Consider the following 17784-nt stretch of genomic DNA (forward strand, 5'->3'; position numbering starts at 1 on the left):
CCAAACAATCCAATAGTGGGATGAGACAGCGGGGTATTACAGAGCTCGCGCCGCGCTGACATGTCATCTGCGCGATTCAATTTCCTATCGCCAACCGATGGGCAGCGTGGCACCAACCAATCAGCTGCACTGACCAATTAAAACATATACAATGTTCATTTGGCGCCACTCATTTACATTTTACCCATAAACCTCTGCTATTATTAACATAAATAGTTGAGGTAAAATGGCTAGGCGCAAAACGTACTACAATAATAAAATTAATTACCTGAACATGTAAACTGTCCTATATAATTTCCAGGAGGTTGGCGTTCTCCTCAAGACTACGATATTGGAAGTCATTGAAGTTTCTGCTTTGTACAGGTCTTTCCGTAGCCTCTATAGTATAGAGTCTATACATATGTGCAGTTCCTCAAAGTATCGATGCAAAACACTACCGTTTACTTGTACACTATTAAAGATAATAATAAAAAAATATTATTCATTTCATCCTGATTTCCTTTGTCTTCTGTAGGGAAAAACTGATAGACTTGTGTAAATGTAAACAAATGTAAATGTTTTTAAGAAATGAGGGGTTTCTTTATTGTACATTTGAGTGTACGGTTTGCGCTGTTTAAATAACGTGTGCACTGACGAGGAGTCGGCTGGCTGGGCGATTGAATCGCGCAGATGACATGTCAGAGCGGCGCAAGCTCTGTAATACCCGCTGTCTTGTCCCACTTTTGGATTATTTGGCTTCCCATAGTTCGCACGAGTTGAAAAATCTGAACTTTGGCGAAAATTCGCGCCGCGTGGATTTGATGGACCCAGACATGGCGCCGAACGAGTGTACGTCGTTCTTCAGCCATCCATAGCACATAATGCGCAGCTATCCTCTCAAGTAAATCCATGTCCGCCATTTCGCAATTAGACGGGCGCCGCCTGACAGAAGCCCCTCCATGACACGAATTAAGCGAGTAAAAGCAAAATGTTCAAGCGTCCAACTAGACGCTAATATCGCGATTTACTGCGTTTGGTGTGAACACTCTATAAGACACTGACTGCATCTGACACGAGAAACTGGGGGGGGGGTGGAGTCTGTTAAGAGATGATTGGGCCAGCCCAGTGTCAGTATGGAAAATGAACCAATGGGCCGCTGTCCCTGCTTTATGGGCCGGTTGTTGGCCGATTAAAAAAATATAATATTATATCAGCCCCCAAGTTCGTCGGCCCACCGGGCATTTGCCCGGTATGCAAGATTACCAGTCCAGCACTGGACTACTGGGACTTTCATTAAGAACTTTTGACCTACAGTCCCGGGACTTTCATGATGGTAGCTCCGTCAGTTTTGACTCTCTGTGCAGGTTGTTATTGATTGCCTTTTGAGGTGTACTGGCCGAGCGCTCGAGGCTTTTGTCTCCCCTGAGTTTTCTGCTACGGCGGTCAAATTTTCTCTGTATTTAATAAACCTGTCTCATTCTCCATCTTACTCCCGTATACTTCATGACAATAACATGAGAAAGATTTGACTAAATTAACCTCATTCCATTAAAATGACTTTGCAGAGACAAAAATTACTATGAAATCCATCACAATATTGTGTGTGATGATGCTGGAGACATTTATTATAAAACGGAGTAAACGTGTCGATCAAATATAAAGCGTTTGGAGAAACAACATTCAGGTGAAAAAAAGGCAAAACAGTTTTTTATTCATGACGTATTGAAATGTAAAAAGGTCAAAATAAAAACATGCAGATAAACGCAGGTCAAAGAGAAACCCTGTCAGTACAGACTTCAGACTGAAATGAAATCTTGCAAACAAACGCACATCAAGCATGTACAGAAGCGGTCATCACACAAAGAAAACTGTTTTTCAAAGGTAAGAGTACAAGATGAAAGATGTATCAGACATCAGAGGGGACTGAAGTCCTCGTCCGAGCTCGCCGGAGAAAGAAGGAATGCTGCGGGGGGCTGGAGGAGAGAGAGAGCGGGCGAGAGAGGTGCAGGGCAGGTGGGGGGAGATGGTGGAAGGGGAGGTGAGACGTACGGAGAGAGAGGAGACACAAGAGGACATTGTGGAGGGAAAGTGAAGTTCTTACAGGGGTAAAACACACTCTTGTGTTCCCGTCCAGGCATCAGAAACGTCTTGGTGTAGATGTTGAGTGTAGAAACTCCAGAAGACATGCAGCAGGTGAAGGCCAACCACGCAACGCTGCAACACAGCAACACAAAACATCAGACGCATTGATCTTTCAAACATTGAGAGGCTTGCTAGTCAAAAGTGTGTCTGTTCAATTCAACTGAAGGAGATTTATTCTGTCTGTCCTCACAGAGACCAGGGCCAGATATACAGAGTGCTATATTCATTCTCTGGCCCGCACAAAAAAAGAGCAGTGTTTCTAATTTAGGAAGTCTGTGTCTTGATTTAGTCACTTAGTGGTAATCTGGCATGGACACGGCAGAGCAGCGGCGCAGGGACGGTCTCTCAGAGTGAGCGGCATTCATTTCACTGTACGACAGGTGACTCCTGAATTAAATGAGTACAAACCGGAAACTGTTATCCAGAAACTGTTTGGATATTTAAACATGAACACACTTCGTCTGTAAATATGCACAGGTCAAATATCAAACACACTATAAATTCCTATATGCAGTGTTCATTAAATAAGACTATAAAATTCTAGCAGCCCTTCCGGCCAGGCAAACAGTGCAGAACAGTATGCAAACGGTGGTAAGAAACACAAAACTCCATTGGAGAAGAAATAAACCTCAGAGGGAGACCAGGCCTAACCAGGAGATTCCAGATCCCCTCTGGCAAAAACTGCAGCCTCTGCACAAGCTCGACAGTGCTGCACAACAAGGCAAAGTAAAAAATAATTAGATTTAAGATTATCATTAAGAATTTTGTAGAGTCAATAGAAACCAAAAATATGTCAATGAGAACGGCTTTATTGTTGTAAATATAATCTATAAATTAGAATACCCACGCCCACCGTTGTCTTAAATCTCAAAAGGTAAAAGGAGTTTTTTACATATATTTGGTGGTGTTTCATGCTAATTATGCATTTTATATTCTTTTGTAGATGATCAGGTCTAACTGCCTTACTTTATGTCATGATATAAATATACTTTACCTATAATCTTTGTTAATGTCGTCGCTTGCTTTAGAATTCGAGTCACAAATAGCTTGTTACAAAAAGTAGAACAAATTGACAAATGTATTGTTAGTCTTATAGTATAATCATTACAAAGCCTGACCTTTTATTCTCAAAACACTTCATAATTGAGAATTGCAATTAAGAACATTCTTAAGAACTTCCTTTACTTTATCTATGGTTCTAAAATTTTCTCTAAAACAGTTTTGTGAATCCATCCACAGGGTTTTATTCATGTTGACCTACAGACAGACATAAAGAAACCTTAACAGGTGTTTGACTATGTCTCCCACCGGTAAGTCAAAACTTTAACCATCTGTGTTCCTCCCACTCAAATGTTATCAATGTATCTGCTTCCAAATATATAGAGACCGTATCTATCGCCCTAATAATCTACAAAATAATAATTTTGGCAGAAGTCAGAGAAAAAATCTGATCGTGATTAAACCCGAAGACATTGTAATAAATTAGATTAGATTAGATTCAACTTTATGGTCATTAAACATATACAAGTACAGTGTAAGGAAATGTAGTTTAGGTCTAACCAGAAGTGCAGTTAGCAAGTGCAGGATATACCGTTAGAATAAATACAGAATAGTATATGAGAGAATATGATACAGTGGGCATGGTCTATAAAAATATTTTGCAGTAGGAATGTTCTATGAAAATATGACAGAAGGTACATACTATGAACAATATATACAGATGGCTATATACTATGAACATTAATGTACAGGTGGATATGAACAGATAATAATTTAGACTAAAATAGTGCAAGTGACTTAGGTGTGCATAAATTATTGACATTGGCTACACAACCAATTCATAAAGTTCGGCCTACTTAATATTAGATCACTAAATTCAAACGCAGTTATTGTAAATGAAATTATCACAGACAACAGTTTTGATATACTTTGTCTTACCGAAACCTGGCTTAAACCAAATGATTACTTGGGTCTAAATGAGTGTACCCCACCAAGCTACTGTTATATGCATGAGCCACGTCCGGTTGGTCGAGGTGGTGGTGTCACTACAATCTTTAGAGACTTTCTTACTGTAGCTCAGAGAACAGAGCATACATTTAAATCATTTGAAGTGCTTGGGCTGAACATAATTGTTCCAAACAAAAGTAAAAAACCTTTGCTTTCTTTTACATTGGCTACTGTGTATAGACCCCATGGTCCCTACATTGATTTTCTAACAGGGTTTGCAGACTTCTTATCGGACCTATTGGTTAAAGTTGATAAAATACCAATTGTCTGAGATTTTAATATCCATGTAGATAGCGCTGACGATATACTAGCAGTGGCATTTACAAAACTACTACAATCTTTTGGAGTGATACAAAACATCAAAGGACCCACTCATCGATTTAATCATTCACTAGACTTGATTATATCTCACGGAGCCGATCTTACCAATATACACTCACCTAAAGGATTATTAGGAACACCTGTTCAATTTGTCATTAATGCAATTATCTAATCAATCAATCACATGGCAGTTGCTTCAATGCATTTAGGGGTGTGGTCCTGGTCAAGACAATCTCCTGAACTCCAAACTGAATTTTACAATGGGAAAGAAAGGTGATTTAAGCAATTTTGAGTGTGGCATGGTTGTTGGTGCCAAACGGGCCGGTCTGAGTATTTCACAATCTGCTCAGTTACTGGGATTTTCACACACAACCATTTCTAGGGTTTACAAAGATTGGTGTGAAAAGGGAAAAACATCCAGTATCCGGCAGTCCTGTGGGCGAAAATGCCTTGTTGATGCTAGAGGTCAGAGGAGAATGGGCCGACTGATTCAAGCTGACAGAAGAGCAACTTTGACAGAAATATCCACTCGTTACAACCGAGGTATGCAGCAAAGCATTTGCGAAGCCACAACACACACAACCTCGAGGCGGATAAGCTCACCTAAATTGGACAGTTGAAAACTGGAAAAATGTTGCCTAGTCTGATGAGTCTCGATTTCTGTTGAGACATTCAGATGGTAGAGTCAGAATTTGGCGTAAACAGAATGAGAACATGGATCCATCATGCCTTGTTACCACTGTGCAGGCTGGTGGTGGTGGTGTAATGGTGTGGGGGATGTTTTCTTGGCCCACTTTAGGCCCCTTAGTGCCAATTGGGCATCGTTTAAATGCCACGGCCTACCTGTGCATTGTTTCTGACCATGTCCGTCCCTTTATGACCACCATGTACCCATCCTCTGATGGCTACTTCCAGCAGGATAATGAACCATGTCACAAAGCTCGAATCATTTCAAATAGGTTTCTTGAACATGACAATGAGTTCACTGTACTAAAATGGCCCCCACAGTCACCAGATCTCAACCCAATAGAGCATCTTTGGGATGTGGTGGAACGGGAGCTTCGTGCCCTGGATGTGCATCCCACAAATCTCCATCAACTGCAAGATGCTATCCTATCAATATGGGCCAACATTTCTAAAGAATGCTTTCAGCACCTTGTTGAATCAATGCCACGTAGAATTAAGGCAGTTCTGAAGGCGAAAGGCGGTCAAACACAGTATTAGTATGGTGTTCCAAATAATCCTTTAGGTGAGTGTAGATATAATACCTCAAAGCAACGATGTCACCGATCACTATCTTATAACATGTACAATGCGCACTGCAGGAATCAGCTGTTTAACTCGTTATCGACAGGGGGGAACAGTTACCTCGACTGCAAAAGATAGTTTCACAAAGATCTTGCCAGATCTGACACTGTTAATAACCATACCAATAAATACAGAATCGTTCGATAACATGACCAGCAAATTGGGCACTATTTTCTCTAATATATTAGAAGCTGTTAGAAGCTGTTGCACCTATGAAGTAAAAAAAGATTAATGAGAAAAACATAGCACCATGATTCAATAGCACCGCTCATGCCTTTAAAAGAGAAACGCGTAAACTGGAGCGCAAATGGAAACAAACCCAATTAGAGGTCTTTAAAATTGCGTGGCACTAAAATAAGCAAAGTCTGAGCATCTCCGTAACCTGATAGAAACTAACAAAAACAATCCAAGGTTGCTAAATTAACAATAAACAGACATCATCTGACCAGGATATCCCGCCGCACCTTGGTAGCAATGAATTCATGAAATGTTTTACAGAGAAAATCGAAAACATACGAGACCAAATAGTAAAAACTCAACCTCCAAGTCTGTCCTATGAATTAGCACCAACCATCGCTCCAAAAGAAAGGCTACAGTGTTTTTCACCTATAAAACAGGAAGATTTAATTCAACTTAAAGCAACATCTTAACATACAACTTGCTTATTAGACCCCATACCAACTAAATTATTAAAAGAGTAACTACCTGTTGCAATTGAGCCAATTTATAACATTATCAACTCGTCAATTAATCTAGGCCATGTCCCAGGACCGTTTAAGATGGCCGTCATTAAGACTCTAATCAAGAAACCAAACTTAGATCCAAATGAACTAGGAAACTATAGACCGATTTGAAATCTCCCTTACCTGTCTAAAAAACTAGAAAAAGTAGTGTGCACTCAGTTGTGCAAAATAACAACATGCACGAAAAATTTCAGTCAGTGTTTAGATCGCACTGAAACTGCACTCGTTAAAATTACAAACGACCTGCTTATAGCATCAGATAAAGGTAACATCTCACTCCTGGTCCTGCTTGACCTTAGTGCTGCGTTCGATACCGTAGACCATAACATACTTCTAGATCGCTTACACAATTATACCGGTATTGAGGGACAGGCACTACAATGGTTCAGATCGTACTTATCAGACAGACATCAATTTGTCCATTTAAATGGGGAATCATCAAATCTAACGCAAGTAAATTATGGATTACCTCAGGGATCGGTTCTAGGTCCCTTGCTATTCTTGGTACATGGTATTAGCTTCCATTGCTATGCAGATGATACTCAGCTATATATCTCATCAAGACCAGATGATACCTCCCAGAGTGCATTGAAGATATAAAACATTGGATGACTTGTAATTTCCTTCTTTTAAATTCTAATAAACTGAAATATTACTTATCGGACCAAAGACACGAGAGCAGAATATTCTTCCACCTTAGAAATGTTGCCAAGTTACGAAATATTCTGTGTGTTGCTGACGCGGAGAAGCTTATTCATGCATTTATGACCTCAAGACTTGACTACTGTAATGCTCTACTTAGTGTTTGTCCTGCATCAACAATAAACAAACTACAGTTAGTTCAGAACGCAGCTGCCAGAGTTCTAACCAGGACCAGAAAATACCATCATATAACCCCAATGTTATCAACCCTTCACTGGCTACACATTAAGTATCGTATTGACTTTAAAGTTCTTTTAAGAGCTTTCTCATACGTAGCACCTTAACTCTGGAATTGCCTTCCCGACTCTATTCAAGTCAGACACACTCGCCCAATTCTTATCTAGATTAAAGACACATCTTTTCAGCCAAGCATTCACTTAATGCAAACATGCTAAATAAACGACCAGGAGACTGCATTTATTAGATATTATTTTCTAGAATAATTGAACTTGTTATATTAACAGCATGCAATGTGTTTAACCTCTTTTGTGTTTTTCGTTTTTTCTTATTTTCCCCTATAAAGCTACTTTGTAACAATGCACATTGTGAAAAGCGCTATATAAATACAATTGAATTGAATCGAATTGTTTCCGTGTGAATTATGGAAGAATCTGATGGAGGTGATGCAGTGTGTGTGTCGGATATTGCGGCTGCTGGTCCAGGTCCATGAAGGTAAATCAGTAGCAAAACTTGAGAGCATGTAGATTTTAATTTGTTAAAATGTTAAGTAAGTATTTGTACCTGCACAGTAAACACTGACAGACCCAATCTGAAAACTTGTAAAATTAAAAACTGAAGTTGAATGTTGAGATTTGCACTCAAGGACAAAAAAATCTTTCTTCTGAATTTGTAGTTGCAGAACAATTGTCACAAATGTGTAAACTGGCAATTACAAAATACATTGACAGATACAAATGCATAGCACATATTTACACCTTTTCCTAGATTCAGATTTGAATTGCAAACACAAATAGGCATCTACAACCTTTCAAATCTGTCAATGCATTTTCAAATTTTCCAGCCTTGACTTTTGCTACTACTTTCGCGATAAACTCATTCCAAAACTAACTTGTGCTCAGTCTCTGCCACGCTCCATCCTTGTGAGGTGATTCCCTCCCCTTTGAGCTAGAATAATTTTAAATCTTGTTAAGGTAGAACAGGTGTAAAGTTTTACTCACAAAAAGGCCCAAGAGTATCCATAACTGTGAGGTTTGAAGTCTTCAGGACCGTGAGAGATCGTCACCTGAAAAACCTGCATGTACATCATATGAGCCACCATCCCAACCAACCCTGAGAGAGAGAGAGAGAGAGAGTCAGTTAAATTTACTAAGTGCTTTTTAAAATATGTCAACACACACAGAATAAGATAGACACCTAAAGAGATGGAAAGGGAAAATGCAAACACATACACATATTTATAAAACCGTCAGTTCTGGTCCTTGAATATGATTGGTTGAGCCACGTTCTTAGCCGTTTTAAAATACCTGATAAGTAACACATCCTAAGTATCAGTGTGCCACTATTGTTGCATCTGTGTTTCTTGGTCTTGCTATGCATATGTAATAACCGTTACTAATAACCGTGTGTTATTAGTTTTGAGAGGTTGTTATCTGGGAACAAAGAACCTGCAAATGTCTCGACTGGCCAATCAGAATCAAGCATTCCAAAAGGCTGTGGAATAAGTGTATTTTATAACAGCTAACATGCCTAACAATGCCCCTTAGCTGTTACATTTACATTTAGTAATTAAGCAGACACTTTTATCCAAAGCCACTTACAAATTAGGGGAAAACATTAGAAGCAATTTGTGCAACAAAAGAACAACAATGCATAGCTGCAGTAAAACTGGTCTCAGTTAGCCTACCAGAGTATATTAAGCTAATTTTTTGTGGGGGGAAAGGAAAGTAGAAAAGAAGTATAAGACTGTACTAATGGGTCAGATGTTTATGGAAGTCAATTTAAAGACAACTACAGAATCCGCTTATCTTGTGGCAAGAGGGATATTGTTTCCAGAGTCGTGGAACATATCCAGAGAAAGTTTGTGAGAGACGTTGTTTGATTGCAAAGCACAGGGATCGGACAGGTTCCTACAGTAAGTCTGAATAAGCGAGTGAAGATATGGGGGTGCAGATATTTGAATTGGATGCGATCGACTACATTGTGCCAGTGCAACCTAACGAAGAGAGGAATGATGTGCGCTCTCTTTGGCTCGTTGAAGACCACTCTGGATCATCTCTAGAGGTCTGGTTGTACAAGCCAGTAGAGCATTGCAATAGTCGAGTATGGACAGGACAAGAGTTTTGTACATGGAGAAGAGCAGTGGTCCAAGAACTGAGCCCTGGGGTACCCATCTACTGAGATGCTGGGATTATGAGACCTCACCCCTCCAGGATCCTCTGAATTCAATTTCTGAGAGGTAAGACTCAAATCACCCTAGTGCCTAGACACCTATAGTCTTGAGGGTGGACAGGAGGATGGGGTGGTTGACAGGAGGATGCGTGCAGATGATTTAGAGGCCGCCCTAGCCAGTCTCAGGTTCTCAGGATAACTGAGAACAGTTCAGTCTTGGTGGAATGACCGCTATTGAAACCAGAATGGTTGCTGTCCAAATTCTGAAAGAGAATTTGCAATTATATCATGGATTGCAAGTATGTGTGTGTGTGTTGTACCTCCGAGAACAGTGCAGACGGCAGCGAATGCGTTCAGTAAGTGACCCCAGCGCTGCTGCTGAGGACACCAGAGCGACAAACTCAACTGCAGCAACAATAGAACCGAACTGACAGACAACAGAACAATGTACAACAACTCCATCCCGACACAGAGCCACAGGATTCCTACAAACACACACAGAGATGTGCTTCAGACACAAAGGACGGTGCACACACATGTGGTGTGATGTTGTGTGTTTGATTTTTGTGTGTGTCATTGCCTTTTTCAGATGCAGGCGTCAGGGCCATGAAACTGCGACACTTCTCCTCTGAAACACACAAACACATCCATGGATAATTGTGTAAAGAAACACTGTGAGCGCTGTGAGAAGTCAACTTCTCTGTTTCTCTATTACAGCGTCAATCACTAAATGAATTAATGTAACAGTTGTGCTACATTGTAAGTCAGGACGGCTTCGTTGGACGGCATGATTGTAACAAGAAGAAAGTTACTGCTTCAATGATTTTCAATGTGTTCTTGACTGAACGTCTACATTCTTTGTTAAGTCCTGCTGTTTCATTCCATAGCTGAGTAAAAAACTACAACATGTGAAATAATCCTCTTAAGAGAAGAGATCTCTCGCACTGTCACAATATACAGTATCTGTATTGACAATGATCATGGCCTTAATAACTGTGATTGGAAATATTGTGTCTCAATGCAACACAAATGATAATATTGTATATTCATTTGTGTGTTACCAAATGTCTTTCTATCTCTCTACAATCACATATTCTGAGTGCAATTCATTAACCGAGAAAAAAGACAAAGCTTGTAATTGATATTTCATATAACTTGTAAAATAAAGTCGAAATTGGTTAACTGTTACCCAAATATCTTTAAAAAATTTCTGAATTTCTGGTTTCTCACCCCAGGCATCGGTGTAGATGTTTTCCTCACAGGTGGTCCACAGCCCAGCGTGGAACGTCGGGAATATAAAGCGGTCGTCTCCCGTTTCCCAGGAGAACTGGGACGAGCTGTCCGCCATGCCGGGGACAGGAGTGCACCTGAGCCGTCGGGTCGGCGAACACAAGGGCTTCGGGACTTTCTGACGGCCAGCGAACCAATGAGACGACGAAAGCGAAACCAACGACAACAGCAGCGACAACAACGTCTGAATGAAGGACAAAGACGGAGAACGCAGATACGACAGAAGAGACATTCTGTAATGTAAAGAAGACGTGAAGTCAATGTACCTGAAAACACCTGAAGACATTGATCTGTTACACATAAGCATCTGCTTCACCTGAAAAATCTCTCAAGTGATGGATTTCTACTTCAGTGTTGAGTCTCACATCATCATTTCAATCTGACACACGCGCGCGCGCACGCACGCACGCACACACACACACACACACACACACACACACACACACACACACACACACACACACACACACAGAGGATTAACCTGAGCTCTAATCTGTCAATCTGTTCACTAACACAAACTGAGACAATGATCCTCCTTCATCATGATCCTCTCTGTCACTGACACACATTGAATCAGAATATCATTCAGATGGAATTAAAGCACCAATAGACTCTTCACACAACTCGACTCAGAAAACAGAAGAGATTGAAAATGAGAAGATAGATATTTGCGTGGGAACCTGTTGCCTTTAAACTTTGTTGGTTTTGTACTAAAGTAAAATGTAACACGTTAAGGCTGCAATCTGTATCTTTCTTTGTTAAAAATGAATAAAAATCAGAAAATACTAAAAACCTTCAGCGGTGAAGTCACTGTGTTGTGATTCACACCGGTATGATTTGTAAGTTGAGCTTTCAGGGTTGTTTTTGAACACATGTAAAAGTGTAACCTGCGGTTTAATGATAAAGACACACAGACACACGTTACAGACTGCAGTCGTTTCACCAGAAAACTCTTATCAGACGCAGTGTAGAAATGATGTTGACATCCTCATCTTATCTCACCTCACAGAGATTTACAACAAACACACGACTTGCGTCAGCTGTCGCCTGACATCTTCATCTCACTTAAAAATAAAACACACAAATCAATATCCCTCTCATTTAAGCTTTCCAGACTTTCTTTACTCTGTAGAACACAAGAGATGATTTCACAAAATAAAATAAAACATAAAAGTATTAATAAAAACAATGTATTTTAGCCGTAGCGGAGGTGGTTGGTTACGAGAGCATATTGTCTGCGTCTCGAATGAATGGTGCCGTTGTGCTGTTTATGGATAGTGTCGATAAAGTCAATCAGGTTGTGGCAAATGGTATTGTAATAAATGACTCTTTTATCCGAGTGGTGCCTCCCCTGGTTTGGCCTGGTTTCCCTCTGAGGTTTTTTTTCTCCTCCAATGGAGTTTTGGGTTCCTCGCCACCGTTTTCATACTGTTTTGCACTGTTTGCCTGGCCGGAGGGGCTGCTAGAATTTGGTAGTCTTATTTAATTAACACTGCATATAGGAATTTATTGTGTGTCTGATATTTGACCTGTGTTTTGAATTCCATAACCTTTTATGTTTTACTTAGTCATTTTTTCTTGTACAGCTGCTTTGTAACAATGAAAATTGTAAAAAGTGCTATATAAATAAAGCTGACTTGACTTGACTCTTGCGCAGCCAGCGAAGAGAATAACTTTATCAAACGTACCACCGTTCATTAAAGATGAAATCTTAGAAAGGGAGCTGTCGAGGCACGGAAAAATCATGTCGAAGATGTCATGATTCTCGTGGTGAGACACGGAGAGAGGACCCAGGTGCAGACAGCAGGTAAGGGGTTAACATATTTTAATAATAAATAATAAAACATAGACCCACGTGGGGGTAACAGAACAAAACAGGGATACAATAACATGACAGGACAGGACTAAAACAACTACACTTAAACAAGACTTAAATTAACTTTTGACATGAACTCCAAATAACTAAACTGACAAGACATGAACTCACCAACCAAATCACAATGAACCAGCACAAGACAGAAGACACAAGGGCATTAAGTAAGGGAGCAAATCAAGAGGGAAACAGGTGTAGGGCATTAATCAATAACGAGGGTTAAGAGAGGATGAGAACAAAGACGAGACAGGAGAGAGAGTCTGTAAGACCATAATAATTGCCTCTCTCCACATTAAACATGAGGTTCTGTCATGATCCTGCCACTACACTAAGAGAAACATGACGCAGCAGAATCATGACAGAAGATTAAAAAAGTTTCTTTGGGATGTCGATCTCCTCGTTTGCATCATGTAGTGTCTTTTAGACGTCATGTTTAAATTATTTTAAAGAATGATGTTGAATAACTAAACATAGTTATGAAATTTAAAGTGGATTATTTTTTTTGACTATGTTATTTTTGCAACTTCGGGTTTGATGAAATATTTCGGCTGTGGAATATTATTAGAGCATGCCCAGAAAAAGCCAAAAATAGTGCGTCTACGGCTCCGGTAGTAGATGGAGAGATAGACGCTGATACCGATAAAGTGAATGGAGCAGAACAAGCTACATTAAATCAAAGCTGCGATGGCGTGGTGTTGACGGATGATGATGACGCTGTTGTTGTAAATGCAGATGTGAATTCCGTTATAAATACGGATGAGAATGTTGTTGATCACAATGCAGAGGTGAATGTCGAGATAAATACGGATGAGAATGTTGTTGATCACAATGCAGAGGTGAATGTCGAGATAAATACGGATGAGAATGTTGTTGATCACAATGCAGAGGTGAATGTCGAGATAAATACGGATGAGAATGTTGTTGATCACAATGCAGAGGTGAATGACGAGATAAATACGGATGAGAATGTTGTTGATCACAATGCAGAGGTGAATGTCGAGATAAATACGGATGAGAATGTTCTTGATCACAATGCAGAGGTGAATGTCGAGATTAATACGGATGAGAATGTTCTTGATCACAATGCAGAGGTGAATGTCGAGATAAATACGGATGAGAACGTTGTTGATCACAATGCAGAGGTGAATGTCGAGATAAATACGGATGAGAATGTTGTTGATCACAATGCAGAGGTGAATGTCGAGATAAATACGGATGAGAATGTTCTTGATCACAATGCAGAGGTGAATGTCGAGATAAATACGGATGAGAATGTTGTTGATCACAATGCAGAGGTGAATGACGAGATAAATACGGATGAGAATGTTGTTGATCACAATGCAGAGGTGAATGACGAGATAAATACGGATGAGAATGTTGTTGATCACAATGCAGAGGTGAATGTCGAGATAAATACGGATGAGAATGTTCTTGATCACAATGCAGAGGTGAATGTCGAGATAAATACGGATGAGAATGTTGTTGATCACAATGCAGAGGTGAATGTCGAGATAAATACGGATGAGAATGTTGTTGATCACAATGCAGAGGTGAATGTCGAGATAAATACGGATGAGAATGTTGTTGATCACAATGCAGAGGTGAATGTCGAGATAAATACGGATGAGAATGTTGTTGATCACAATGCAGAGGTGAATGTCGAGATAAATACGGATGAGAATGTTGTTGATCACAATGCAGAGGTGAATGTCGAGATAAATACGGATGAGAATGTTGTTGATCACAATGCAGAGGTGAATGTCGAGATAAATACGGATGAGAATGTTCTTGATCACAATGCAGAGGTGAATGTCGAGATAAATACGGATGAGAATGTTGTTGATCACAATGCAGAGGTGAATGTCGAGATAAATACGGATGAGAATGTTCTTGATCACAATGCAGAGGTGAATGTCGAGATAAATACGGATGAGAATGTTGTTGATCACAATGCAGAGGTGAATGTCGAGATAAATACGGATGAGAATGTTGTTGATCACAATGCAGAGGTGAATGTCGAGATAAATACGGATGAGAATGTTGTTGATCACAATGCAGAGGTGAATGTCGAGATAAATACGGATGAGAATGTTCTTGATCACAATGCAGAGGTGAATGTCGAGATAAATACGGATGAGAATGTTGTTGATCACAATGCAGAGGTGAATGTCGAGATAAATACGGATGAGAATGTTCTTGATCACAATGCAGAGGTGAATGTCGAGATAAATACGGATGAGAATGTTCTTGATCACAATGCAGAGGTGAATGTCGAGATAAATACGGATGAGAATGTTGTTGATCACAATGCAGAGGTGAATGACGAGATAAATACGGATGAGAATGTTGTTGATCACAATGCAGAGGTGAATGACGAGATAAATACGGATGAGAATGTTGTTGATCACAATGCAGAGGTGAATGTCGAGATAAATACGGATGAGAATGTTCTTGATCACAATGCAGAGGTGAATGTCGAGATAAATACGGATGAGAATGTTGTTGATCACAATGCAGAGGTGAATGTCGAGATAAATACGGATGAGAATGTTGTTGATCACAATGCAGAGGTGAATGACGAGATAAATACGGATGAGAATGTTGTTGATCACAATGCAGAGGTGAATGTCGAGATAAATACGGATGAGAATGTTGTTGATCACAATGCAGAGGTGAATGTCGAGATAAATACGGATGAGAATGTTCTTGATCACAATGCAGAGGTGAATGTCGAGATAAATACGGATGAGAATGTTGTTGATCACAATGCAGAGGTGAATGTCGAGATAAATACGGATGAGAATGTTGTTGATCACAATGCAGAGGTGAATGACGAGATAAATACGGATGAGAATGTTGTTGATCACAATGCAGAGGTGAATGACGAGATAAATACGGATGAGAATGTTGTTGATCACAATGCAGAGGTGAATGTCGAGATAAATACGGATGAGAATGTTGTTGATCACAATGCAGAGGTGAATGTCGAGATAAATACGGATGAGAATGTTGTTGATCACAATGCAGAGGTGAATGTCGAGATAAATACGGATGAGAATGTTGTTGATCACAATGCAGAGGTGAATGTCGAGATAAATACGGATGAGAATGTTGTTGATCACAATGCAGAGGTGAATGTCGAGATAAATACGGATGAGAATGTTGTTGATCACAATGCAGAGGTGAATGTCGAGATAAATACGGATGAGAATGTTCTTGATCACAATGCAGAGGTGAATGTCGAGATAAATACGGATGAGAATGTTGTTGATCACAATGCAGAGGTGAATGTCGAGATAAATACGGATGAGAATGTTCTTGATCACAATGCAGAGGTGAATGTCGAGATAAATACGGATGAGAATGTTCTTGATCACAATGCAGAGGTGAATGTCGAGATAAATACGGATGAGAATGTTGTTGATCACAATGCAGAGGTGAATGACGAGATAAATACGGATGAGAATGTTGTTGATCACAATGCAGAGGTGAATGTCGAGATAAATACGGATGAGAATGTTCTTGATCACAATGCAGAGGTGAATGTCGAGATAAATACGGATGAGAATGTTGTTGATCACAATGCAGAGGTGAATGTCGAGATAAATACGGATGAGAATGTTGTTGATCACAATGCAGAGGTGAATGTCGAGATAAATACGGATGAGAATGTTGTTGATCACAATGCAGAGGTGAATGTCGAGATAAATACGGATGAGAATGTTGTTGATCACAATGCAGAGGTGAATGTCGAGATAAATACGGATGAGAATGTTCTTGATCACAATGCAGAGGTGAATGTCGAGATAAATACGGATGAGAATGTTGTTGATCACAATGCAGAGGTGAATGTCGAGATAAATACGGATGAGAATGTTCTTGATCACAATGCAGAGGTGAATGTCGAGATAAATACGGATGAGAATGTTCTTGATCACAATGCAGAGGTGAATGTCGAGATAAATACGGATGAGAATGTTGTTGATCACAATGCAGAGGTGAATGACGAGATAAATACGGATGAGAATGTTGTTGATCACAATGCAGAGGTGAATGTCGAGATAAATACGGATGAGAATGTTCTTGATCACAATGCAGAGGTGAATGTCGAGATAAATACGGATGAGAATGTTGTTGATCACAATGCAGAGGTGAATGTCGAGATAAATACGGATGAGAATGTTGTTGATCACAATGCAGAGGTGAATGTCGAGATAAATACGGATGAGAATGTTGTTGATCACAATGCAGAGGTGAATGTCGAGATAAATACGGATGAGAATGTTGTTGATCACAATGCAGAGGTGAATGTCGAGATAAATACGGATGAGAATGTTCTTGATCACAATGCAGAGGTGAATGTCGAGATAAATACGGATGAGAATGTTGTTGATCACAATGCAGAGGTGAATGACGAGATAAATACGGATGAGAATGTTGTTGATCACAATGCAGAGGTGAATGTCGAGATAAATACGGATGAGAATGTTGTTGATCACAATGCAGAGGTGAATGTCGAGATAAATACGGATGAGAATGTTGTTGATCACAATGCAGAGGTGAATGTCGAGATAAATACGGATGAGAATGTTGTTGATCACAATGCAGAGGTGAATGACGAGATAAATACGGATGAGAATGTTCTTGATCACAATGCAGAGGTGAATGTCGAGATAAATACGGATGAGAATGTTCTTGATCACAATGCAGAGGTGAATGTCGAGATAAATACGGATGAGAGTGTTGTTTTAAGCAGCGAAAAAGATAAACATCTCGTGCAAGAAATCAGTGTAACTGCTGTTGTAGCTGAGTTAGGTGTGGATGACGTTGACATGGCGGAAGATGATTCGTTTTTTAAAACTCCTGCAATAAAAAGAAAGACCAGAAAGAGAGGAAAACTAGGAAAAATGAAGAAACTAGAAGAGCATAATGATTTAAGTGTGAAAGAGAAAGATGCTGATTCTGATAATAGTTTTTTTAATGATTCAGCACCTGGAAGTGAAAGTGAATCTTCAGATTCTATTAAATCTGTTGCTACAAGGAGATCAGAAAGAACTGCTTATACTTTAG

General features: G+C 39.8%; 1 protein-coding gene across 1 annotated transcript; it reads right to left on the minus strand.

Moving 5' to 3' along the window:
• Positions 1–1580: 1580 nt before the first annotated feature.
• gsg1 (germ cell associated 1) lies at positions 1581–11395 on the minus strand. The gene is made up of 6 exons (XM_079457380.1): positions 11158–11395; positions 10782–11074; positions 10132–10179; positions 9872–10036; positions 8381–8492; positions 1581–2193 (listed from the first exon to the last, which is right to left on the minus strand). Exons 2-6 carry the CDS (start codon positions 11071–11073, stop codon positions 1893–1895), a joined length of 918 nt encoding a protein of 305 aa, XP_079313506.1. The 5' UTR covers position 11074; positions 11158–11395; the 3' UTR covers positions 1581–1892.
• Between the last annotated feature and the right edge of the window lie 6389 nt (positions 11396–17784).

The sequence above is a fragment of the Barbatula barbatula genome, assembly GCF_947034865.1.
Source record: "Barbatula barbatula genome assembly, chromosome: 5".
Taxonomy (NCBI): domain Eukaryota; kingdom Metazoa; phylum Chordata; class Actinopteri; order Cypriniformes; family Nemacheilidae; genus Barbatula; species Barbatula barbatula.